At 28.2% G+C, this 24,376-nt stretch overlaps 2 protein-coding genes across 8 annotated transcripts; both read left to right on the top strand.

Annotated features, from left to right (window-relative positions):
• The first annotated feature begins 2,519 nt into the window (after positions 1–2,519).
• LOC145191097 (mitochondrial import receptor subunit TOM40 homolog) lies at positions 2,520–6,327 on the top strand. The gene is made up of 4 exons (XM_080068049.2): positions 2,520–2,782; positions 3,710–3,873; positions 4,048–4,149; positions 5,430–6,327. The coding sequence occupies exons 1-4, from the start codon at positions 2,602–2,604 to the stop codon at positions 5,976–5,978; spliced, it is 996 nt and encodes a 331-aa protein (XP_079924175.2). The 5' UTR covers positions 2,520–2,601; the 3' UTR covers positions 5,979–6,327.
• Positions 6,328–6,643: 316 nt separating this feature from the next.
• Positions 6,644–24,218, top strand: LOC145191096 (DNA repair protein XRCC1-like). 7 transcript variants are annotated; one of them, XM_090067380.1, is made up of 20 exons: positions 6,644–6,740; positions 9,835–9,927; positions 11,797–11,833; positions 13,682–13,752; positions 13,875–13,953; positions 14,039–14,118; positions 14,428–14,517; positions 16,442–16,792; positions 17,039–17,068; positions 17,258–17,278; positions 17,794–17,848; positions 17,937–17,989; positions 18,118–18,239; positions 18,676–18,716; positions 20,932–21,004; positions 21,092–21,217; positions 22,569–22,702; positions 22,814–22,955; positions 23,152–23,227; positions 23,762–24,218. In XM_090067380.1, the coding sequence occupies exons 1-20, from the start codon at positions 6,693–6,695 to the stop codon at positions 23,870–23,872; spliced, it is 1,833 nt and encodes a 610-aa protein (XP_089923506.1). In that variant the 5' UTR covers positions 6,644–6,692; the 3' UTR covers positions 23,873–24,218. The 7 variants fall into 7 exon arrangements, 6 of the variants coding, with proteins under 6 accessions (XP_089923506.1, XP_089923505.1, XP_089923508.1 ...); XM_090067379.1 differs by having other exon boundaries at positions 17,036–17,068; XM_090067383.1 differs by having other exon boundaries at positions 6,681–6,740; positions 11,801–11,833; positions 17,036–17,068.
• The last annotated feature ends 158 nt before the right edge of the window (positions 24,219–24,376 follow it).

Genomic DNA, 24,376 nt, shown 5'->3' with positions numbered 1-24,376 from the left:
CATACAAAATTTGTTCAGAACATAACATTTAAGATGAAATTAATTTTCTCTTTAAAATATTTACTGAAAATGGACATTCCCATAAACAGTATTCAGATATTGCTAAAAATTATAAATACTCCACAAATCCATCTTGTTCTCAAAAAATTGATATCAAAAATCTTGTTATTTTACCATGAGTTCCGAAATTAGGCCTTGTTCTTAGAAAAGAATTTCGTAAAGTTGGCGTTAAAACAGTCTTTCGTTTTGGTAATCCCTTAGTCAATATACTTTGACGAAACAAATCTAAACTGCCTCCGAATAGTTATCCAGGAGTGTACCAAGTTAATTGCACATGTGGCGCATGTTATATTGGGGAAACAAGAAAAAAGATTTCTACACGAGTTTAAGAACATAAAAATGACGTTACAAAAGCCAACTTGGAAACATCTGGAATAGTCGAACATTCACAACATTGTAATGGTAAAATAAACTGGGAGAAACCTAAAACACTTTCTGTAATTTTAAACAACTACACAAGGAAAATTCGCGAGGCCATTGAAATACAACGTATACAATGCACAAAACCTAAAGAAAACATTTTAAATCGCGACAATGGCAATTTAGTGATGACTCACCATTGGAAACCGTTTTTTGTAAAATTAAAAAAATCTTGAATATCTGACGGTGCTATGACATCATTTGGCTACGTTTATTATGATTTTTTAAACGGTTTTTTTAACGGTTTTATTAGTTTGATAATGGCTCTCACCATATGAGCCGAAATATTACATAAAAAAGAAAAAGAAATAATAGTATGATACCGTATATGATGTTTTGATAATTATAATACTTTTACACATACTATTAAAGATGTCACTTAAATCTTATATATATATATATATATATATATATATATATATATATATATATATATATATATATATATATATATATATATATATATATATATATAAGTAAAAAAATTGTTCTGCGAATCCTCAGTCCCGGCGCAAGATAAGTAGCTTGGTTGAAAGAGCTGTAGATAATGGCGGATAATGATTATTCTGTTGCAGAAGTTGAAGAATAAAGAAAACTTTTCATAGCGTCTGCGTAAACGCGACTCTAAGAATAGCTTACATATTTTTTTGAACCCAAAAAAACCCTCGACGTAAAATTTGTGTACGCTAATCGTAAGATTTACTTAGCTGAGGAGATCCTACAAATGTTTTTTAGAGTATCGCCCTTGTTTTTAAGACTTGGTTGTTGTATTATAACTTCCGCTTCAAAGGTTTGTGAAGCTGTTAAAAATAATTGTTTAAAACTTCCGCCTATAGCTTTTGAATATATTTAAATAACTGTTTACTTGTTAAAAGCTACAAAAAATTTACAACTTGAACTTTGATTATAAAAAAAAAATTATTGTTAACTGGCAGTTGCTCAAGACTTGCGATTGCGTGAGAAAACATTGCAAAAAGGCAATATGCTTTTTAGTTGGAAGTTTCTTTGAACAATCTAAACTTGACTTATGACAGATACTTGGAATCATGCGAGTTTTGGCTTCGCAGTGCAAAGAAACGTCGTTCATTATAGGTAAAAGTTTACCAAAAACACTAAGAAATTGGAGCCTGTAAAATAATGGTATTTCGCCATTAATGAGGAAAAGGCTCAATAGTTGAAATAGAAGAGTCACTTTTTTCTAGACGAAAATGTAACCGAAGGAGAATCGACGAAGAACAATATATTTTGGAGTCAGCAATTTGAAGGATTCCTCGTTCCTGAAGCGCACCGAAATGCAGCAATCCTATTAGCCATTATAATACAATTTACTCCCCCTATAACAGAAATTTAAAGTAATATGTGGGGCGCATAAAGAGGCTCAGCAGCGCAAGGTTTCCTACATGACAGATAAAAAACCATATTTTTATCTTCGTTGATTCAGCTACAGAGGTGACTACTAATACAGTCGAAGTGCCAATGAAGCAAACCAAAGTTCAAAGTTACGTTTGGGTTCACTAATAATGACATGATACCATAATATTTGTCAGAGTTAAGTTGAGCACAACTTTTTAGAGAACACTCTTACTTTCATGTTTAGGATCGACTTTCACTTTTTAGAATTAAGCTTGTCGAAAACATGACAAAATTTGGCGTTTTTCTATGAATTTTTTAATTTTTTAGATTAAATTTAGAGTTGATTTGGAGCTGGTGAAAAAGAATTGCTCACGTTTTCTTAATCTTGAATGTCTATCTTTTATAATCGCAATAGAAATAGATGCTAATGTCAAATAACTTCCATTTCTCTTTGATTATGTTCCCTTAAAGATAACTAGAGACGCGAGACAACGTGACTACTTCATCTAGGTAACAACGTCGCTTTAACAGTCAGGCTACGACAATGAGTTAATTAGTATTTCATATAATAAGAAAGACCTTAAATTTTGAAATCAACTTTAAATCTTCACATGTCTCTTATGCGATGTAAATTTTACACAAAATTTTTTTTTTTTGACAGCCTTATGTTATGATTTACGTGATGATTGCACGTAAGAAAATTCTTTTCTCTTGCGGTCGGTAGCTGACTTGAAGTCCCAAGCACTCCCGATGAGTTTATCCTGAGTAATGGGCAACGTATATACAATTCAAGCTGCTGCACCTCTAAAACAAGTTGAAAGTACTACTATATCACCACCTATCACCGCACCTGCCCCAGCTGTTCCTCCTCTACAAAAAGATCAAAATCAGTCGGCTGCTCCAACAAAAAACCCCGGACTCTTTGAAGATTTGCATAAAAAATGCAAAGGTACTTATATAGTTTTGATTTAAATTTACATAAGATTGTAGAACATATTTTACATATTTAAGGTTTTTGCAATTCCTTGAACTAATGCATGCACAGTGAATGAATAACTTCAATTCTCATTATTCACAGTATAAAAATTATTTCTGCTAATTAAATTACTTTAAAAGTTATGTATTTTTTAGGTTATGCATAGAAGCTTTATGAAAGTTTAGATCAAGCTTCTTTTTTTTTTATTTGTACATTGTAAAAGAAGAAAAACAACCTCAAAAGAAAGATTAGGGTAATTAGTATGACTAAATCATTTTAGGATAATAATTAAGATAATTAGGATAACTAAATCAGTTTTGATGCTGAATAGTCTATTGCACTATTGTAGTCTACTAGTGTATAAGTTTATAGTGTAATTGTTATAAGTACTTAAGTTAGCACATGTTGATAGCTGATTTAATAGCAGCAATACTAGACCAGAAGAAAAATTATAAAACAAAAAACACACCCTCTGCTGAGATCAAAGAGAAAACACTACAACAAATAAGTTTAGAGTTAAAGTTATGATAGCTACAAAACTTAGTTGTTTTTTTACTTATTTATTACAGATTTAAAAATGCATGGTAATTTTCATATTATTGTGTATCAGTTCTACTTTTAGTACTAACTAATAGTAGTTGTGGAATAATTGTCCTTTTTGTTTCCTTCTTTTACTTCTTAAAACTGTTCTCTATAAGATTATTCAGTGCTCAATACAGTAATTGAGCAATTAATTAACAATTAAATAGCAATTGATTAAAAAAGTAATTGAGCATTGTTATTGTAAAATAATCATAATTTAATCTATAAAATTTAATCTAGAGAATTTAGAAGATAGCACTAAAAAGAACTTTTACTTTAACAGAAATAAATAATGATATTAATTTTGGCACAATTTAGAACTGCAGCCTGGAAATTTTGATGGCTTTCGCCTAATGGTTAATAAAGGACTCAGTAATAACTTTCAAGTCAGTCATACATTAAATTTGTCCAGCGCTCCTCAGCTAACCTCTTACCATTTTGGAGCAACTTATGTTGGTGGAACTCAGACAAATCCAGCTGAGGTGCTTTTTACTTTTCAGATTTTGTAGTTTTCATTAAAGCAACTTGTTTTGTTAATGTTTTTGATAAATATTTGATGCATTACTAATTTATTATTTGGGTGCTGTTTCTACCACTAAATTTTGCTCGAATTTTTCTATTTTTTTTGTTTAATGATGCAATTTTATTTTTATTAGGCTACACCTGTAATACTTGGAGACATTGACAATAGCGGTAGTTTAAGTGCACAAATTATTCATCAGTTTAATAAGCAAATTAAAGGGAAAATAGTAGTGCAGGTCAGAATTAAATTCTTTTCTTTTTTTAATCAACAATTAATGCAGTTGAAATTTTTTGTTTTTAATATTGAATTAACATGATACGTTACTAGACATCATAGTTGTGCATTTAAATTGAAATCAGAGCATTTTGTTTTAAAAACTTTGGATTTGGAAGGTAAATAGCTGAATTTCGAGAACTATTAATGATCAGATCAAGAACAAGATGTCAATAATATTTCAAAAGTTATGCAAAAAAGTTTTTGTTATGTAAAAAAAATGAATTTTCTTTACGAAGATCAGTAGCATGAGATTGTTGATGATACAACTTAACGTTTTAATGTGTCATAAACTCCAATTTTGTTTGAAGAAAGATTATTATCCTTATAAACTTAAAAAACGATGATTGTTTTTATGCTATTTTAAAGTCTTAAAAGGTTTAGAAGCATCAAATGTGGTTTTTGTTGTTAAAATCTGGTAGAGATCTCTTATTTGGAAGAGGGGGGCTGCATTAAATGTTACAATAATTGCAATTGAATGTCCTTATTGAAGATTAGAAATTACCTTTTAGAATTTACTAGAAAAAAAAAGTAAATAGCAGTTACTAAGCATGGTCTGAAATAACCTTATGGGATGGCTTAAACGTGTTTAGTTGGGCTTTGAACTTTTCTGTAAAAATCATGTTTAAATTTGTAGTTTATAACTCTATATTGCTTTTTTAATTTTTTTTTTTTTTAAGAATATTTATAACTATATTTACACTAACTATGAATATATTTAGATGTTGGCTATATAACTAATAGAAAATTGTTAAATTCCTAATATCAAAAAAAAAACCTATTAAAAAAGTGTTTTAAAAGTAGAAGATAACTAAGAAGGGGGATTGTGTTATTGATTATAATAAATAGTTTTTATTTGGCGAAAGTTGATATTTCCTATTAACTTTAAAACCTAAAAAATGATCCAATATCAGTGATGCTAGCAAGTGATGCTAGCAATTTTTCCTGCGAAATTCTTAAAATAAAAGTTTTTAAAAGTTTGTTTTTTTTTTTCTATTTTTGTTTTTTTTGTTTTTTTGCTTTTTTTTTGTTGTTGTTTTTTATTTTTACTGCTTTGGATAGAACTGCATGAATGTGTTTGATCTATTTTCCTCCTTTAAAGTTTCCATTCTCATTTCCTCCTATTCCTTTTTATTATTATTATTTTTTTTTTATATTGTTTGTAAGTACATGATTCATTATAAGAGTTAAACTTTCTTCAAATTTATGCAAAATATGCAAATAGGTTTTTTTATTTATTAGACTCAGCAGAAAGAGTTTGCCATGGTTCAAGCAGATGCTGATTATCGTGGTGAGAACTTTACCGCAACTTGTGCTCTTGGAAATATTGATATTTTGAATGAGTCAGGAATTATTGTTGCACATTATCTTCAGCGTATTACTGATAATATTGATATCGGAACTGAGTTACTCTATCATTACGGTCAAGGGCAGCAGTCAGCAATCTTATCTCTGGCTGGTAGATACTCTACTGATAAATGGATTGCAGCTGCTCAAGTAAATGCTGGAGGCTGGCATGCAACTTACTACAGAAAAGGAAATGATAATGTTCAAGTAGGTGTTGATTATGAATACAATTCAAGGATGCAGGACTCAACTGTTTCTTTGGGTTATCAAGTTGACATACCTAAAGCTAATGTCACTTTCAAAGGAATGGTGGACACTAACTGGGCAGTTGCTGGTCTTTTTGAGAAGAAGCTTCATCCATTGCCATTTTCTTTTATTCTTAGTGGAAAGCTAGATCATTTAAAAAATCAAAGCAGATTTGGTTTTGGTTTGCAAATAGGTTAAATGAAGGTTTTTATTGATCATAAGGTTTTTACAGAATCACAGCTTGTAGAATATATACTTGCCCTCCTTTATAACGTTTTTTTTTTTTTTCTGTGAAATTTTTATAAAACTTCATGAAGATTTGAATTTTTTAACTCTTTTTGCATGTGAAAATTTTCATGAAGTTTTTTGTTTTTAAATAAAAGTTAAGAACATTTTAAACTTACACAAAAAAATTTCATCTGAAAAGTTGTTAGAGGTTTGAACAGATAAAAGCCATGTATTTTTTATTCAAAACAAATTTTAGTCTTATTAATTATACCAATAGAGATGTAGTAAATTGATAGTTGACTTGAAAATGCATTTTAAAGCCTTTTTTTTTTTCTTTTTCTTTATTCAGATTAAACTTTCTTTGTTTAATCTTGGCGAATTTTAAGTAGAGGGCATAAACTGATGTTACAGTTGTAGACTTTTTATTAAGAATGAATTCCCTAGGACTTTTTTTTTTTTTTACCTCTGGCATTTTTTTTTTTTTTTTTTTTTTTTTTGGATAATTTTAAAAAATGGATTTGTTTTTGTATTACCCAGTAAAGTAATGTGTTTGCTCTCTGATCTCAGCAGAGGGTGTGTTTTCTGTTTGTTTTTCTGATTCAGTACTGCTGCTTTTAAATGAACTATCAACATCTGCTGGCTCAAAGTATTCATAAATAATCTTATATTTTTAGAACATAAGTTATGACATTAAATATTAAGCATGTTGTTTCCTTCAGCAGTGAAGATCCTGTAAGTTATATTATAACTATCAATTAAATGTGTACCTTGAATTCAATATCTCTTTTTAGAAATCTTTTTAAAAATGGTTTCTTAAGATTTTAGAAATCAGCTTTTTAAGGATGACACTCTTTCTTTTTTTTTTTAATTGAATGTATTTACATTAACTCACCACAATAAAAATGGTTGTGACGGTCCCAAGTCCGCAAAAAGCAGGAGGGGTGTAAAGTAATCTAGAAGAGAAACTGTAGTTTTACCAATAATTTTACTGAAAAAAAAATTATTATATTTTAATATATTTTAGTAAGTTCTATTATTCCTAATAATTTTGTTAAAGCAGTTATTTATTAATTTTCAATGCTTTGTTGTTTTGTTATGTTTTATATATTGAAAGTTTTTTTTATAGTAAATACAGGAGCTTGAGCTGGCAATTAAAATTAAATACTGAACTCTTTACTGAATACTGAAATTTAAGAAAATTCAAACTTATAAAAGTTTGAATTTTCTTAAATTTCCTGGTTCCAATGTTTTTACCAATTGATTAAATTTTAGACATGATAACATTTTAATGAGGCGCACTATCTTTACTCTCCCATTATTTTTTGTTGGATTTTTTATTAATCAAAAGCAATTTTTATTGGTATTGGTACCTTATTATATGAAATTATGATGGTTATAATTAGAGGTTTTTAAGTAATGGAAAAAAGTTACGTTATTTTATGTAATTTCTGAACAATGAAATATTATATAAATTTTAGTACTAGAAAGATAGGTTGTAACCTATAAGTATGATAAAGTGTAGCATAACTAAGCTTTCAATGATGTTCTCAACTTAGTCCAGCAGCAATAGAGCAACTTTCTGCTTCAACTGATGATGGTAGTAAAGACTTAAATGCACAGTGCAATTTTTTAAGCATTTTTGGATAGTCATTTGATCCTCCAGTCATTTCTTTTTTGAAACTGGAGTTTCGGATTTTTAGATTAAAAAAATTTAATGAAGAAGCAGTTAGAACAGTTAAAGTTAAAAATGGTTTTTTATCAAATTTTGTCTTTGAATTATTTTAATTATGCTAATTATGCAAACTCCTTTCAGCATAGAACCAACAAGTTGTTTTTGAAACTTTTTTCCATAGTTCTCTAATACACATTTTAATTTGTCAAGATTATTTAAATCTTATTTTGATAATTCTTTATCGATTTAACTCCAAATAATATCTATTAAATGGAGATATATCCAAATAATATCTATTAAATGGAGATTAGGTGAATATGGTGGCCATTTCATCATTTCAATATTATTTTCTGCAAACCTTGCTTAGGTGTACTTTGAAGTATGAGCAGTTGTTCCATCTTGATAAAAAATCCAAGATTTTTCTCTCATTCCAAAACAACTGATGGAATTTTTACATTTTTAAGTGCTTCAACATACTTTTCAGAATTAGTTCTTCCAGAATGTAAACAGTATCCACATTACTGCCCATTACCTTGAAGGTAAAACATCCCAAAACAAATATATAGACCCTCTTCCTTTTTGAACAGCCTGTTTAACAAATCTGAATTGTATTTTTTTGTGAGACAATCTTTTGGCTGTCTTAATTGATTTTTGATTTCTGTGATGAAAATAGTTTTTTTCCATTTTTTTCTATAGACCAGTTTTTACGTTTTTTACAACATTTTAATATTTTTTAATCAAAAGATTTTAGGAGTGGCATCTTAGTAGAGCTATTTTATGCTTGATTCCTATTCTTCTTACAGTGCTCAATGAAAGAGATTCCTGAAATGATAGTGCAAGTTGCAAATTCTTTAAAACAGGCTCTTGAATCAGTTCTTACATCTCTAAAAGTTGCTGTATTATGATAAGTAGGAGATACCAAAGGCCTTCCAGATCTTAGCTTTTCTGGAGATTCTTGTTAAAATAAAATTCTCCTTTTTCTGATCTATTTTTCTGAAACTTTAATCCTGCATGCATGCATGCATACATACATACATACATACATACATACATACATACATACATACATACATACATACATACATACATACATACATACATACATACATACATACATACATACATACATACATACATACATACATACATACATACATACATACATACATACATACACACATACATGCATACATACATACATACATACATACATACATACATACATACATACATACATACATACATACATACATACATACATACATACATACATACATACATACATTTATATATTTTACATTTCAAAAACTTTTTATTAATTTACTTTCAAACTTTCAAACATTTTTTAAAACTTAAAAAGTTAACTAGTTTAATAAATCTTTAATTGCAGACCTTTTTGATAAAATTTAGTTTTAATATAATTTACATTTAACATGTAGAGTTTTGATTATTTTTCTTATAAAGTCTTTTGTAAAAAAATCTTACCAAGTTAATTCTAAATTATATTTATAAATCATTTTATTGCTATAAAGTTAATAAGCACAAAAAAATGTTTGAAAGAAAAAAAATGTAAGATAATGGTAGTTCAACATTTGTGGGAATACTTAGGTCAACAAACTAAAACATGAAAACCCAAAAATAAAGACAAACATTTTGAAATTCATTAGGGTTTAACATCACTCCAAATGTCATTATAAATCTTGTTGACTTATTGTTGTATTGTTGCTAAACTGTAATAAATCAAAAGATTGCACAGCCATTTAATTGAAAAAACAATATTAATATGGGCACAGGTGGTTAAAAATGTAACTTTCATAGAAAATAATTGAACCATCTATCATTTTGCACAAGAACCAAGCATTTGGATTTAGTTTTAAAAAATTAGTTGAAAGTGATTTCTTTTTACAATAAAGTCATATGTTGATTTTTTTACTTTTTGAAATTGATATTCAATAAAAAAAAATAAAAAAAAAAGATTCAGCAAAATCAATCTTACAGTTTAAAAAAGTTTGAAAAGTTTCATTTCTAATTGTCTCTATAAATATGAACAGTAATATATAAATATATAAAAGTTCCAGAGTCAAATGTCAAGCATATTCCTGACATTTGTGTAAAAATCTTGTATTCTTAGAAAAAATAACTTTTAATTTCTAGAATTTCCCAGCTGAAAATTTATTAAAATCTGAGAACTATTATAAATGGAAATGTGCAAATGGAGCTGAACGACATGCTACAATTGTGCTTCAGGTAGTTAACATTTTTTTTTTTTTTTTTTTTTTTTATTAGACTTTTTAAGTTCTTTATTTTTATTGTAACAATCTTTGTTCATGATACAAATACTCTTATTTAGTAATTTAATCAGTTTATTATTATTATTATCATTATTATTATTATTATTATTATTATTATTATTATTATTATTATTATTATTATTATTATTATTATTATTATTATTACTATTATACAGATAAAATGTCTTTATTTTATAAATCTTATCTATGTAGTGTCCCTATATTAACGATATCATAAAAATAGTACACTCATCGTTAACAAAACTTAATAAATTATAATTATTACACATTTTCACAAGACGCACAACTTGTTTTTCATGACCTTTTGTAAGAACAAAAACAAGTTTGTTGTTTCAATCTGTTTCACACTACTCTCAATGCTCAGCATAGGGAGGGTATTGAGTTCATCATGCCATTCTAAGATATTTAAAATGGAATTAAATATGATATGATTTTGTGTGTGTGTGCGTGTACATTATACACAGTGTGGCAAACTGCATTAGTAGAAAAGTTTACTGGATGTAACATTCAATGTATTCATTGTAGTTCCAATTCAAATATTTGCAATTTGTAAAGGAGAAAAGTTTCAATATTTTAAGAATATTAGAATAGTCAATTGCTTTAGAAAAGCAGGAATCAGTAAAAATATTCAAATTAATAGTGATGTAAATCACATTGATCTACAGTACGAAATAGACAACTTTTAGAAATCTCAACCAGTATTCATTCCAGATAATGTTAATGTCAACATTTTGAATATTTTTAAATATTTATGTAGATCTGATATCAAGTTATGCTAAGTAGCATTGAGTTTGTAGTAGAAATTTTGCATGCAAAGGACCAAAAACTCATTGATAATGTTGTTTTAGGTGATTATCATCTTGTACAACCATCAGCAGATGTAGGTAAAAATGCTCTCAAATTAAGATTGAGCTGGTAGTCATTGGGCCTTGCAAATTACTATACAATTTGCTGGGAAAATAAAAAAAAAACAAACTTTGATTATCACTTTTACTTTTAAAAATAATAAGTTCAAATTTTTAGATTTTGGTTCATATTTTATTAAGCACTTTTTTTCTGTTAAAATAAATCAAATGGTTTTCATAATTCTTTTTATATTGAAAAGGTGATGCAGGGTATCAAAAGTATACCGTTTGTTTTTAATTTTTTTTTTTTAATATCTCTTAAAATCCAAACAATTTCATTTCAGTCATATGTTTTTACAGGGAACTTGGAAAAGTAATGCTTTTAATAAGAAATACTTTTTCATAATTTTTTTTTGGAAGAACTGATTTTCTTAAAAGGTTAATACTTCCATGTAAACTGAGTGTTAAAAAGCCTTGCTTACTTTTAAAATGATTGTTGAAAATGTTGTGTAAGAGAAATGGGGTCAAAACTTGCTATCGACTTCATATAACCCAGGAAATCATTATTTTTGCATTAGTTGCATTATTTTTTTTTAGCATTTTTCACTGAAACCAATTGTTTTGGCAAAAAATCTAAAACAAGTGTATGCAAAAACCAAGGTTTCTTTCTCACAAAATATTTCATGGATTCTTAATGTTGTTTGTTTCTCTTGTCAGTTTTGGATTTTTTCAATTATTAATCTCTTGAATGCTAAAAACTTTGTTTTTGAGCTATCTGAATAGCTCTGGTAGCTTAGCTGATTTTGAAATAAAACATTTTATTTTTTGTTTACGAAGCAAAAAATGTTTTGTTACTATGAACAACAGTTAAAAATATGATCCTTTAAAAATCTTTGTTTGCTGACAGGAATTTATTTTGCTCAAAAATACAGTTAAAAAATAATTTTTGTTGTTCTTAGCTAGAAAAAGCAAGCAAAATTCATTCTATTGATATTGGTATGTTTATTCTTAATTTAGTAAATTATGTGATAATCATGTTATTTATGAATATATTGTATTGATTTGTGTGTGTGGAGAACAAAAGCATAAAAAATCAGGTAACCTGGCAACCTGGCAAAAATAAAGTCAGTTTTTTGGTTAATGTTAGCGTTTCTAACAAAATTTTAAGTGTTACAATTAAAAAGTGTGTAAACAAAACAAATGTGAAAGTAGAAAAACTACTAAATAAAGTACTCCTCAATTTTTATTTAAACCCAAATAATAATTATAATGCATCAATATAGATGATAAAATATTTCAAAGACATTAATTTATTCTTGTGGACATTTAGTAATATTTTAAAGTTTTGGTTTGGTGGTCCCCATTAGCTTGCATTACAATCAAAACTATTTGATGCTTTTTTCAAAGAAATTTTTAAATCTTTGATGTTTCTACAAAGTTTTCTTTTTTTAACCCCCAGTACTTTTCAATAACTTTTGATTTAGGGCAGTATGGAGGATTAGCTGTTTTAGACACAATTTTCATATCATTTTGTTCATAAATAGGTCAGAAATGAAGTCAATTATCATATGATTTGAGAGGTAAAAATACTTTTGTAAGCACTCTTTAACATATTTGACCATAAAGTGTTGTCTTTCAAATAAAGCTGCAAATAGCTTGTCAAATCAAGGCTTTTTTAACAAGATTATTATTTTAAATGTATTTTAATTTCTTATCTGCTTAACCTCTGTATTTGGAATTATCATACACAGCCCCAGGAATTTTTTGATGATTGGATTTTATAAGAGTTTCATCATCTTCAATAATACAAAAATTTTTAGAATTAAAATTGTTGTACATCTTTATGTAGTGGGTTCTTGCACTTTTTTCTTGAGTTACTGAATGTTTGGGGCCTTTTATGATGAAATATTATATTGAAAAAATAAAGAGAATATTTCACACTTTTGCAACAAAGCAATTCGAAAATCTGTATTTCTTTGCATTCTCTAAGAGACTTGGGAGAGGCCTGTGAGAGCCCTGGGTTAATCTTGAAACCATTAACAAGTTTTCTAACTAGTTTTTTTTTTTATCTTGAAAAATTCTCCTTTCTTCCATTGCTAGATTTACATTTGATCGATTTTGTTTGAGAAAAAGGTGATATAACTAATGGCGTAGAAGATGTATTTGCTACTCTTTTTTCTGTTGAATTTAAAGCTTCTTTTTGGAATTTTCTAAATGTTTGTGCAAAATTCTTTTTCTAATCATTTAAAGTTTGTTAATGCAACCATTGAAAAAAAAAGGACTTTATTCCACATTTATTTTGTTTACATGGCCTAAGGTCAATTAATTATTTCAATATATAACTGTTGCTGAATTCAAAATGTCTTTTGGAGAATTTTATGAAATTGTTGGTTTCAAGAACTTCATTTCTTTTTTATTTTCAGAAAAAATTAAAAAAAAAACGTTATTGAACTCTTGTTGTATTTAAATTCACCTAAAATTTTGCTAACAAAGTTTAAGTAATATACAGGTATCTTTATATAATTATGGAACAGAATAAGCTACTCTTTCAAAATATCAAAGGATTACCAGGAAAATAAAGAAGAGCAAAAAAAAATCATCATATTTTGCAATTAGGAGAATATAGTTATTATTATGCTATTATCATTCCAGTTGTCGCATAATATATTTCAAAAAAAACTAAATAGCATTTGAAAATGAATATAACATTTCTATTATTAGTGCAAAAATGAAATTTACCAATTTTTTTCCTCGGAAAGGATAAAATATGTGCATGTTTTATAAATAGTTTGTTAAATCTATTAGTGAACTGATCTGTTGAATCGTTAGTTTATTTTTATGAAGGTAACTGTGGATCTGCATTTATTGAGGTTCTAGTTGGAAGATCAAGTTGGTCAATGAACGAGGAATTTAAAGTATTTACTATTTTATTGCAGTTAATAACATGTACCAATTTTTATAATTTTAAATGTAAATATAACTTTTTATAGTTTTTGAAAAAAGTGTTGTTGCCAAATTTTATGTAATTTTGTTGCAGGTATTGCTTGCTGCATCCAGTTTTATGTCACCTAGTGAAAGCAAGTCTGGTAAAGAGTTAACAAGGGTCAGAATATTTGGTGTGTTCCCCTGATGCTTTTTTTCTTGTTTTCCATTTTCTAAGCTTTCTTTGTGAATAAAATTTTACTCAAAGTTTGCTTTAAGGTAATGAATGTATTGTCAAGTCAGTTGCAGAGGAGAAATGGGATCAAGTTAAAGTTGTTTGCACACAACCATATTGTCAGGTTAAACAAGCTTTTTTCTGTGGCTCTATCTTCCTAATGAGTTGCTTCGTTTAAATATCATTTTTATTTTAAGTTAAGTGCTTTATTTGTTGCCCTTAGAGATTTTACTATTCAGCCTGATTGAATACAAGGAAAAATTACCAAAAGTCCTAGTAGAACTTTGTCGCAATACACTGTTAGAATTGACATTTTTTCTATAAATTCTCTTTTTTATATACTCTTTGATTATCAGAGAACACATGAACAAAAAGTTTAAAATTAGAAAACTTATGTATTTTTTATTGATGTTTTGTTTTTTTCTATTTTTAGACTGAAGGATATGGTTTGTCATTTATAAAAATCCATCCACCTCCTGATACAAAAATTCAATCATCATCAGATTTAAAAAATGATAGCAAGGTACCATTTTATAGATAGCATGTTCTGTAATTAAAGAACTGACTGGAGCACAGAATTAGATAAGATTTTTGTTTAAAGTATCATCAGGAAATGTAAATTCCATATTACAGACTACTTTTTTTTAGTTAAATACTTTTTTATGGGTATAAGTTTTTTTGTTGTTGAAAATAAGAAGTTTTGAGCTGAAAATTGAAGTTTTCTGTTTAATAAATAAACAAAAAAAAAAAAAACACTTAACTTAATCTTCTTGTGCTGATAAGTAAATATATTAAATCAAATAATATCTTAAGTCTTTTCCCTTATACAAATTTCCTATAGTTTATGTAAAATAAACAAAGGAGAGACGAAGAATTTTATATAAATTTGAATATAGAATTCAGGACAAATCTTAAATCAAACACCCGCACTAAAAACTACTGAGCAGTTCGCACAAATGGTAATTATAAGGTAAAACGTTGATAAAAGAAGTGTTATTTAAATTAAACCATACTAAGCGCTGCCTTAAGTGCTTTCACAATACCTTTTTTCTAAACAAAAAATCATCCAAGGTAATTAAAAAATGCTTGAAAACTTTTCAAGTTTGAAAAAGAAGTATTTAAATTTGTTTTCTATGAAATAACTACTAATTTAGTTGCATGCAAATCATCGACTCTGTAGACATATTTTTACGATTAAACTTCACCTCCATTTAGCAACCTCTAAATAACAAAAAATTGAATGAACTTTGATTGATTGAAAACAGGTATGCAAAAACATATCTGTGTGTGTATATTTATTTACATTTATATATGTATAAGTATATATGAACAGCATCTTAAAGAAAATCTGTAGATGCGGGCTCTTAAATTTCAACCTTACGTAAAATCAGAAATCATAACAAAACAATTCTCATTGCATTGATTTCACTGCTTAACACAAATTTTTGCTGACAAAGATTTAGTGGTTGCTTTTTGCTAAATTTGATGTATTGATTCCAAATCTGGCTTCCTTTTTTTGTCTATTGCATCAATTTTTTTATTCTTCAGCATATTTGTGTTTTATGATTAAATATATAATAGATAAAATTAAAATATATTGACTTCTCAGGGAACATTAGTAAGTAAAATAGATTTAAAACACAAGTTATAAAGTCAATTGAATTGAAATGAACAATGAAATGCAGGATAACATGACATTTTTTTATATACAGATGTAAACATGTGACATTTATGGAATAAATTTCCGCTTGCAAGAGCATTTTGAGTGCTTCATGCTCTGGCACTCTTCTTGTTGAATACAACAACAGTAGTCTGCGATCATGTGTTTGTTTACAGCCGAAATATCTATTCTCTATCATTTTCAAATGTTAATGACTATTTATTGGCTTGCATCTAATACGCTTGCATTTTCTAGTGAAGAAAGTTCCTTGAAAACAGGCATAAAGGGGATAAATTAATAATGAACCACCTAAACCTTCTAGTAAAGCAGTAAAAAAGACAGAAAATGCTTATAGGCTGACACCACTTTGGTAGAAGTCACCCTCACTCACTGCACAATCAACTCAGGCCGACCATAGTTCACAACCACAATACAAGCCCAACCACAAAACAGTAATAGGTTTTTAAAACCTAGCGACAGGGTGGGTAAACATGGGTAAATATTAAAAGGCACATAAAAAATTTGATGTAATAAAAAAAATCTATTGGCATATTTGAACCAGAGACTCCTAAATTGGCCAGTGTTCAGCAAAATCCCATGTAGTGATTGGGTTTTTTCCACTCAAATTTTTACATTAGCAGCTCTTGAATACTTGTTTGATTAAATCTAAAATGTTGTTGTATAAAAGAATTAGATTTTTTTTTTTTTTTTTTTTTTTTTTTTTGATGATATAAAAAATAATAGTAGTGCTAGTGTTACAATTTAATTATTTAATTTTTTCTTTAAGGAAATTGTCTTGGGGAATTTTAGACTGAAAAGTAACTCTGATGATGAAAATGACTTAGCTCTTTCAACAGGAAGTTTTTTTCAAAAACGAAAGAATTCAGAATCTCTTGAAAAACCTCCTGCCAAAGTTTCAATGGCCGTTGCTGCTCGAACAGCATTAGGGTCACCAAAACCTTTAGTATATCCTTCCACATCATCAGAATCCTCAAAAACTATCAATATATCAACTGATCGTAGAGCTGAAGTATCAGCTTCTTTATTGAGTTCACCCACTATAGATAAAACTAAAAATATATTCCCAAAAATGAAAAATGAGAGACCAAATAGAAATGTTCTTGATGTTGATAATGCTGTAAGTCTCTTTTTTGCTGCTTTAATTTTTAGCCCTATTTTATGCTATATTTATATCTGTATATTTTAATTGTAATATAAAAATGAATCTTTGTTTGGTTTTACATTTAAAAACATGGTGCAAACTTTTAACAAGATAAATTGTGGTATAATTAATAGTAGTTCTAACAAAAATTGGTTCAACTTCTTACCTAAATGTGGGTAAAAATCATTCTAATTTCTATCAGCACTATTTTTTCACTAGCAGACAAAACGGAAATGCATTGAAGAATCTGAGGTATCTTATATTTTTTTTCTTCTCAAATCCAGACATTAACTGATCAAGAATTTAGAATCACTTGACAACTGTGACAGTAACAGAAATTTCAACTGTAATTTTATTTACATTCCATTTACTTTTAAAAAACATGTTTTTTTATTGTTGTAAAACAAATGTAATTATTTAAATATGATTTCTTTTTTACAGAACTTTCCAGAAGTGCTCACGGTTTGTTTTCATCTAGTCTAAGTTTTGTTAAATGTTCATCTAGTCTATGCTCTTTATGTTCTGTTAAGTGTTCATTTAATCTCCACTCTTTATGTTCTGTTAAATGTTTATTTAGTTTCCACTCTTTATGTTCTGTTAAATGTTCATCTAGTCTCTGCTCTTTATGTTCTGTTAAATGTTCATTTAGTCTCCGCTCTTTATGTTCTGTTAAATGTTCATTTAGTTTCCACTCTTTGTGTTCTGTTAAATGTTTATTTAGTTTCCACTCTTTATGTTCTGTTAAATGTTCATCTAGTCTCTGCTCTTTATGTTCTGTTAAATGTTCATCTAGTCTCTGCTCTTTATTTTCTGTTAAATATTCATTTAGTTTCTGCTCTATGTTCTGTTATATATTCAACATTTAACTTACGTTTCATTTTATGAAGAAAACAAATTTTGCTTGATTCAAATTCTACTTGATTAAATTTTTTAAAAAAGTATTTTGTTAGAAATTTATCTAAAGGGGTTTGATTTAGAGCAATCAGCCAAATAAGAAAAATAAAAGAGAAGTTATCAATGAGTTAGATAAAGGTTAGTAATTCATAGATTTTTTTAAGCTTTAATTCTTGCCATTGAGAAATCATCTTTTGTCTTTTTTTTTTTTTTTTTTTTTTAACAGAAGTTCCTAAAAAGTCAAAAAGAAAACAACACGATTCATTTGACAAAATCTTAGTAAATACTTTTTTTTTTTCTGTTATTTGTTTCTAATTGTTGTGTTAATGTTATACTATGATAGTTTTATGGTGGAACTTTTTAGATTTTTTTTTTTTTTTTTTTTTTTTTTTTTTTTGTTGTTATAGAAAGGTGTGGTTTTTGTTTTAAGTGGCTATGAGAATCCACAACGTGGAAATATAAGAGATTTAGGGCTATCTATGGGTGCACAATATGCTGTATCATGGAACAATTCATGCACCCATTTGCTGTATGTATATTTTTGTTTTTTATTTTAAAGAAAGATACTGGGGAACACCTTTATTTTTATGTCATCTACTGGTATTCTGGTAATACTATAAGGTGATTCGACTGCATTCTTATTATGCATTGTTAAACTTAAATTAAAATATGAGTAAGTATGGCAAGCTAGTATATACACTGTTCTGTTAAGTTAAAATGATGCAAGTTTGAAAACAGTTTTATTTGATTTGTATCATTTTAGTATCATAAATATAAAAATATGAAAAGTTTGTATTAATCAAAAATAAGCTAAAATCTCTCAAAAGGGAAAAAGTTCTAATTGATCTATACCTAATATAAAAATTTGTATTTTTTAGTCATTAAAGTAAGTTACAAGTATACTAAATCTTGTTAATTTATGTTTGGAAATTCATTTTGATAAAATATGATTTTCATTCAACTAGGTGTGCTTTTCGCAACACACCCAAGTTCAATGAAGTAAAAGGTATTTTTATTTATTTGAGGATTTAATTCCAATATATCTTCTTTGTTCATCTATTTTTGATTTTTTCATCTATTGATGATTTTAAGATAAAACTTATGAGGCAAAAACTTATAGACAACGAGATAGACATTGCACTAATTGGTATTTTTTTCCGAGCATCTTAAAGAAAATGATTATGAGGTTTATATTGAGTAAAATAAATCCTCTAGGAATTTAAATTATTTATTTAAACTTAAAAGTGTAAATTAAACAAGACCTCCAATTTTTCAGATTGTTCTTCAAGATTCTTCTTTTTTCCTTTGTCTACAACTTTTTCTTTATTTGGAAATTTATTCTTCTTTCAGAGCCCGAAAAATTCTATCCATTCATAAATATTCATAAATAAACGTTACTGAAGAATTTTAAAACGTTTTTTTATAAATAAGCATTATTGAAGAATTTAAAGAAAAAAGCTATTCATTACTGTGTGTTGGGCTTGAAAAATTTAATATAAAATTTCTTTGACTAAAGATAAAAGTTTTAAATTTGATCTTATGTTTTTTTATTCCATAAAAAATCTCATGATAAAAAATCTCATGATAAAAAAATACAGTGGAGAAAATAGAATTAGCCTCACCATGTACTGATCCAATATTTTGTTAATCTATAAGCAAGTTTGTGCGGTGCATCTTTTGTATCCACACACATAAAATTGTTACAAACAACAACCTTTTAGATTATAATATAGCATAATTAAATTGCGGTACATTTGATAAAACCGTAAAATGTATAATACTTGATATTTGCGGTAACAAATAGAATTAGCCTCATCAATAATTATTTTCAGTTTACTTGTATATTTTGATCTGGTGATATGCATTTGTGACTTAGTTTTTTATTATTGTTTGTAAGTTAAACAAAGACTGTGAAATTAGTGCTCATAAAGTTTTTAACATTTGGTTTTTGATACCTTAATTTGAAATGGGACGTGGTAAACGTTTAACAAATGAAGAATCAGCAGTAATCAAAGCATACAAAGATACAGGCTTATCTAATCAGGAAATTGCAAAGAAAATTAAAAGATCACCAAAAGTGGTTAATAATTACTTCAAGATTGGGGTTATTTATGGAGCTTATAAGGGAAGTGGTGGCAAACGTAAAATTGATAATCGTACTAAACGAGTTATTGTAAGTCGTGCTGCTGCTCAGCACATGACTGCATCTCAAATTTGTGCTGATTTACAATTACCTGTATACAATTATCTTACATGAAGATCCAAACACAGTTTGGGAAAAGCGTAAACCAAAACTAAAACTTACTGCTCGTCATAAAGAAGTTAGATTACAATATGCAAAAGAACACGTCTTGGCAAGAAGAGTGGGATCAAGTTCTTTTTAGTGATGAAAAAAAGTTCAATCTAGATGGTCTTGATGGCTATTAATATTACTGGCACGATCTTTGAAAAGAGAAAGAAACTTGGATGAGTCGTAACATTGGTGGTGGAAATGTTATGGTTTGGGGGGGTTTTTTCTTTGCTGGAAAACTTCCACTGGCATGGATTTCAACAAAAATGAATTCACAGGACTACATTGACTTATTAGAAATAAGTTTGCTTGAACATGGTGAGGAAAATTGATGGGTGAAAATTTCACTTTACAACAAGATAATGCTACTATCCATAATTCAAAGCTTACAAAAGCTTGGTTTAGGGGGAAAAATATTCACGTAATGGAATAGCCCGCATGTAGTCCAGATCTTAACCCAATTGAAAATCTATAGGGAATACTTTCTAGAAAGGTTTATGAAAATGGTAAGCAATTTGAATACACCTTGGACCTGAAAACTCGTATCAGAGAAGCTTTGAATGAAATATCTATAGAAACTAAAATCTTATGACTAGTATGTCAAGTCGCATATTTAAAGTCATTAAAAATTCAGGAAGCAATACTAAATATTAAATGAGCGTAAAAACAAAATATTTTCTTTTTTTTTTGTACATAACGTTAATGAGGCTAATTCAATTTTCTCCACAAATTGAATACTTTTATTTTTTTTTTCCATTTGATTAATTAAACATACCAATTTATAAACTTTTTAGTTGTATTAGAAGATGATAAGAAATAAAGAAGATTTATTGTTTTACTGCGATTTTTGTTAAATTAGAACAAAAAATAAAGGTGAGGCTAATTCTATTTTCTCCGCTGTATAATAAAAAAAGTATCAATTTGGATTTAGGAAAAGGAAAGATTGTCAGCAAAGATTGGTTCACTGACTGTCAGAAAAAGAAACGACGAATAAATACAAAAAGGTGGTCACGTGGTTTTGTTTAGGTTTCTTTGCCATTCATTTTTTAAATTTGCTATATTTTTTATGTATCCTCAATTTTTACAAATAGTTTCCGTTTGGATGGAGGTGGTGATAGTAGTTTTGAATCATCTGCAGATGAGGATCAACAAAACAATGACAATCTTCAATTGAAAGAAATTTCAAGTGAAAATGATACTGAGGATGAGATTAAGAAGTTGCTTTTTTTGTTTTACTTTTTTCAGGGGAGGAAGGGGGGAGAGAGTTTCAAAGTTTCTTGTTAACAAAGTTGTGTGTTCATATGATTTTATGAAAACACAAGTTTTTAGTTTTTAGTTACTATTTTTTCATATTCAATGTATCCTTCATTTGATTGCGTTCAGTTTTTATGATAAAAATCATCAGAGATTTGAACGTCAGCTAGAGCTTGTTTTTAATAAATAAACGTCTCCACTTTGAAATCGTTTGTTTAAATTGTTATAATAATTTTTTTCAAATAGTTATATAAGTCTATAAAAGTTTACACATATCAAAATTTTATCCTGAGTTTAAAAATTGGGTTGAAAAAAGGTACTTTAAAAGTGTGAAATAGTCTACCGAATCAATGTTTATTATGTTAAGCTAAAAAATGTCCTTAAGAAACTAAACTATATGAAGAAGCCTGATATTTTGAATTTATTTATTTGGTCGGAATATCTATCCTTTCGGAGTTTTCCATCAATTTTTCTCTAGTCCACCATCCATGATAAATAGTATCATGAGATATTTTAGCTTCGAGCTTTTCATTTTGATACTTCGCTTCGGTTTCACTGGATTTTACATTTCACAGGATGTCACACTTAACGATGTTTTAGTATCGTGCACTCCCATCGGCCAGTTTTAGTTTTTAGGTATTTTCCAAATGCAAAAAAATTTTCTCTTAAGACCACTTGGTCAAAGATAAGCAAGTTTTGAAAAGGTTTTCTTGGCTATTGAATGTATTTCTTTAGATAACATGATTCTTCTGATTTGTAAAGAATGGTTTACACAAACATTTTTAGCTCCCTAAACATCTTTAACCCTCTAAACTCTTTTTCTTCTTAAACTCTCTAAGCCCTGCTAATTTTCTTCGTCCTGCGTATCCACCCTCACAGAGTTAATGAGTTTACTAACGAAAATAACAGAACTCATTTTATGGTAAAATGAACTGAAAAAATGTTTTGGATTTCCTTTTTAAGTCGCTCATCGTTGTGTTTCGATTTTTGACACGTTCAGCTTTTGTGATAATGGTTGTTAAAACTCCTAAACAGCTTGTATACGTATGCCATATGAGATGACCAGGAAATTTCGAGTAAGATTTAGAAATTGGATTTTCTGATTTCGATTTAGTTCTTCTTTCGTGTAAACTGATATTCTGTTTCTAGACAAATTTCATATTTTTAAAATGTTTTTATTTAGGCCATTAGTTTGGTAATGGTTCTAGTTAACAATTTTGTTTCACCAAATAAGAAAAATAGGTTTTTTTGGTTTCCATTTTGTGTTCAAGTCCCTTATGTCTGTTTACACAAAAACAATTATTCATTGTTTAGAATTCGTAGTTTAAATGAGTCTTCGACTGCAGAAACATCAAGTAATGCTAATTACTCAAAATCTACCTTTGAGTCGAAAATAGAGGAAGAGGATCCATACGGTGGTTCAACGGAGTCGGAATCCGACAAAGAAAGTGATGATTTATCTTCTTTATTGCTTGCTTGATCATTTAATTGCTTATACTTATATATTTTAATTGTGATTTAAATGTTAACTTTTTTTTATATTACTTTTTTGATAAAAGCAAAACCTTCGGTCCAAAATATTTCTTCTTCAAGTGTTCCCAGTTTACCAGACTTCTTTTCCGATAAGTCTTTCTTCATTTACGGTGAAATGGACCCCAAAGATAGACGTTACCTTAAAAGATGGATAACCGCCTATGCAGGGTATGTTTAATGTTTTAATGAGAATCTTCCATTACAAATCAACAAAGGTGGGCACCCGATAATTTTTTCTTAATCCGATAATTATCGATTATCGATTATCGGAACTTTTATCGGAAGTGCCCACCTTTGCAAATCAAGAATATTTTTAATAGATGTTGGTGTTCGCGCGATTTTTATTTCAAAAACTAATTTTTAGAAATGTAGAAGAATACATGAAAGAATCCGTTAATTACGTCATAACGAATAGTGTTTGGGATGCTAATTTTGACCAGGTTCTTTGTTTTTGATTATATAAAAAATATCTCATTTGCTTAAATGAAAAATTTGTTTGTATAATTGTTTAATTGCAAAAGAAAAAAAAACATTTGGGGTCAATTTTATAAAACTTACGCCTTCGTACGCTACGTTACAAAGGATTAACTAAAATGTCGTGAAAACGTAAAAATATTTATTTTTACAATTTCACGAAGTCATAATTAATCCTTCATAACCCACAGGCATACATAAACTGCGAGAATACCTTCTTGATTAAAAAAAAAAATTGCGAAATATTCGTTATCATGTTAAAAAATCACTTAATCTTGATTACGTCACACCTTTGATTTTTAATCAACGACAAAATTGTGTAAAAATTTTAACACCGATTTTGATTTTTGATTTTTTTTTTGTGAAATACGAGAAAGTTCGCGTAAATATAAATATATAGTTCGCGTAAATATAAATATATAGTTCGCCTGTTTGTTTTATAATATCGACCCCTGTGCCTACTTTTTTGGGTGATGATGACTGCTTCAAAATTCATCTAGGCTTTAGCTGAAAATTCAACGTTGAAATTTGTCCGTCCAAAGTGGGTTTTCAAGTGTCATGAAAAACAGCAACTTCTACCACATGATCCTTATCTAGTACTGCCTGATTGAAAACAGTTTTCAGTAAGCGTAATCAGATTTACTGACCGAAACAACGAAGTTTGTAAGCATCCAACCCGGAGCGTTCTTGTTTGGTTAAAAGGAAATAATGTTACCCAACCCACCTTTAGATTTAATCTTCACAGAAGACTTTTACTCGGTTGGTTTGATTCACACTCGCAAAGTTTTTTATGGCCTGGGACAGGTTTTTTCTAAATAGCAATAAGTGGTGTCACTGCGTTAAATCGTTCCAGTTTTTCCTTTATAAAATAACTATTTTAAAACTCTGTTGTTGCAGTTTCATATAAAAGTTTGACAATTTTTAAAACCTAGGTAAAAAGACCTAGAATAATCATTACCTAATTGTTATGAGAACTCCGCCCAATCCTATAAATCATGTTTCGCAAAAAGCAAAAAAATCTGTAATTACAGAAAATTTTTGCCTACATTAAAACTTTGCGTAGTTACGCAATTTTTAAAACTGCAATCCTATAAATGCGAACTAACGGATTTTTC

Source organism: Hydra viridissima, unplaced genomic scaffold (assembly GCF_058129835.1).
Source record: "Hydra viridissima isolate aposymbiotic clone 2 unplaced genomic scaffold, HvirCarnegie_v1 scaffold_11, whole genome shotgun sequence".
NCBI classification, from domain to species: Eukaryota; Metazoa; Cnidaria; class Hydrozoa; order Anthoathecata; family Hydridae; genus Hydra; species Hydra viridissima.
The sequence above is the reverse complement of the archived record's forward strand: the minus strand, read 5'-3'. Positions and strand labels throughout refer to the sequence as shown.

Bases quoted from the DNA above. Each gene is read 5' to 3' on its own strand.
- LOC145191097 (XM_080068049.2), top strand. From the start codon at position 2,602: ATGGGCAACGTATATACAATTCAAGCTGCTGCACCTCTAAAACAAGTT. The intron at 2,783-3,709 runs GTACTTATATAG...GGCACAATTTAG, and splicing joins TTTGCATAAAAAATGCAAAG to AACTGCAGCCTGGAAATTTT. The intron at 4,150-5,429 runs GTCAGAATTAAA...TTTATTTATTAG, and splicing joins AAGGGAAAATAGTAGTGCAG to ACTCAGCAGAAAGAGTTTGC.
- LOC145191096 (XM_090067379.1), top strand. From the start codon at position 6,693: ATGACATTAAATATTAAGCATGTTGTTTCCTTCAGCAGTGAAGATCCT. The intron at 11,834-13,681 runs GTATGTTTATTC...ATTTTTATGAAG, and splicing joins AATTCATTCTATTGATATTG to GTAACTGTGGATCTGCATTT. The intron at 18,717-20,931 runs GTATTTTTATTT...ATTTGGATTTAG, and splicing joins CAAGTTCAATGAAGTAAAAG to GAAAAGGAAAGATTGTCAGC.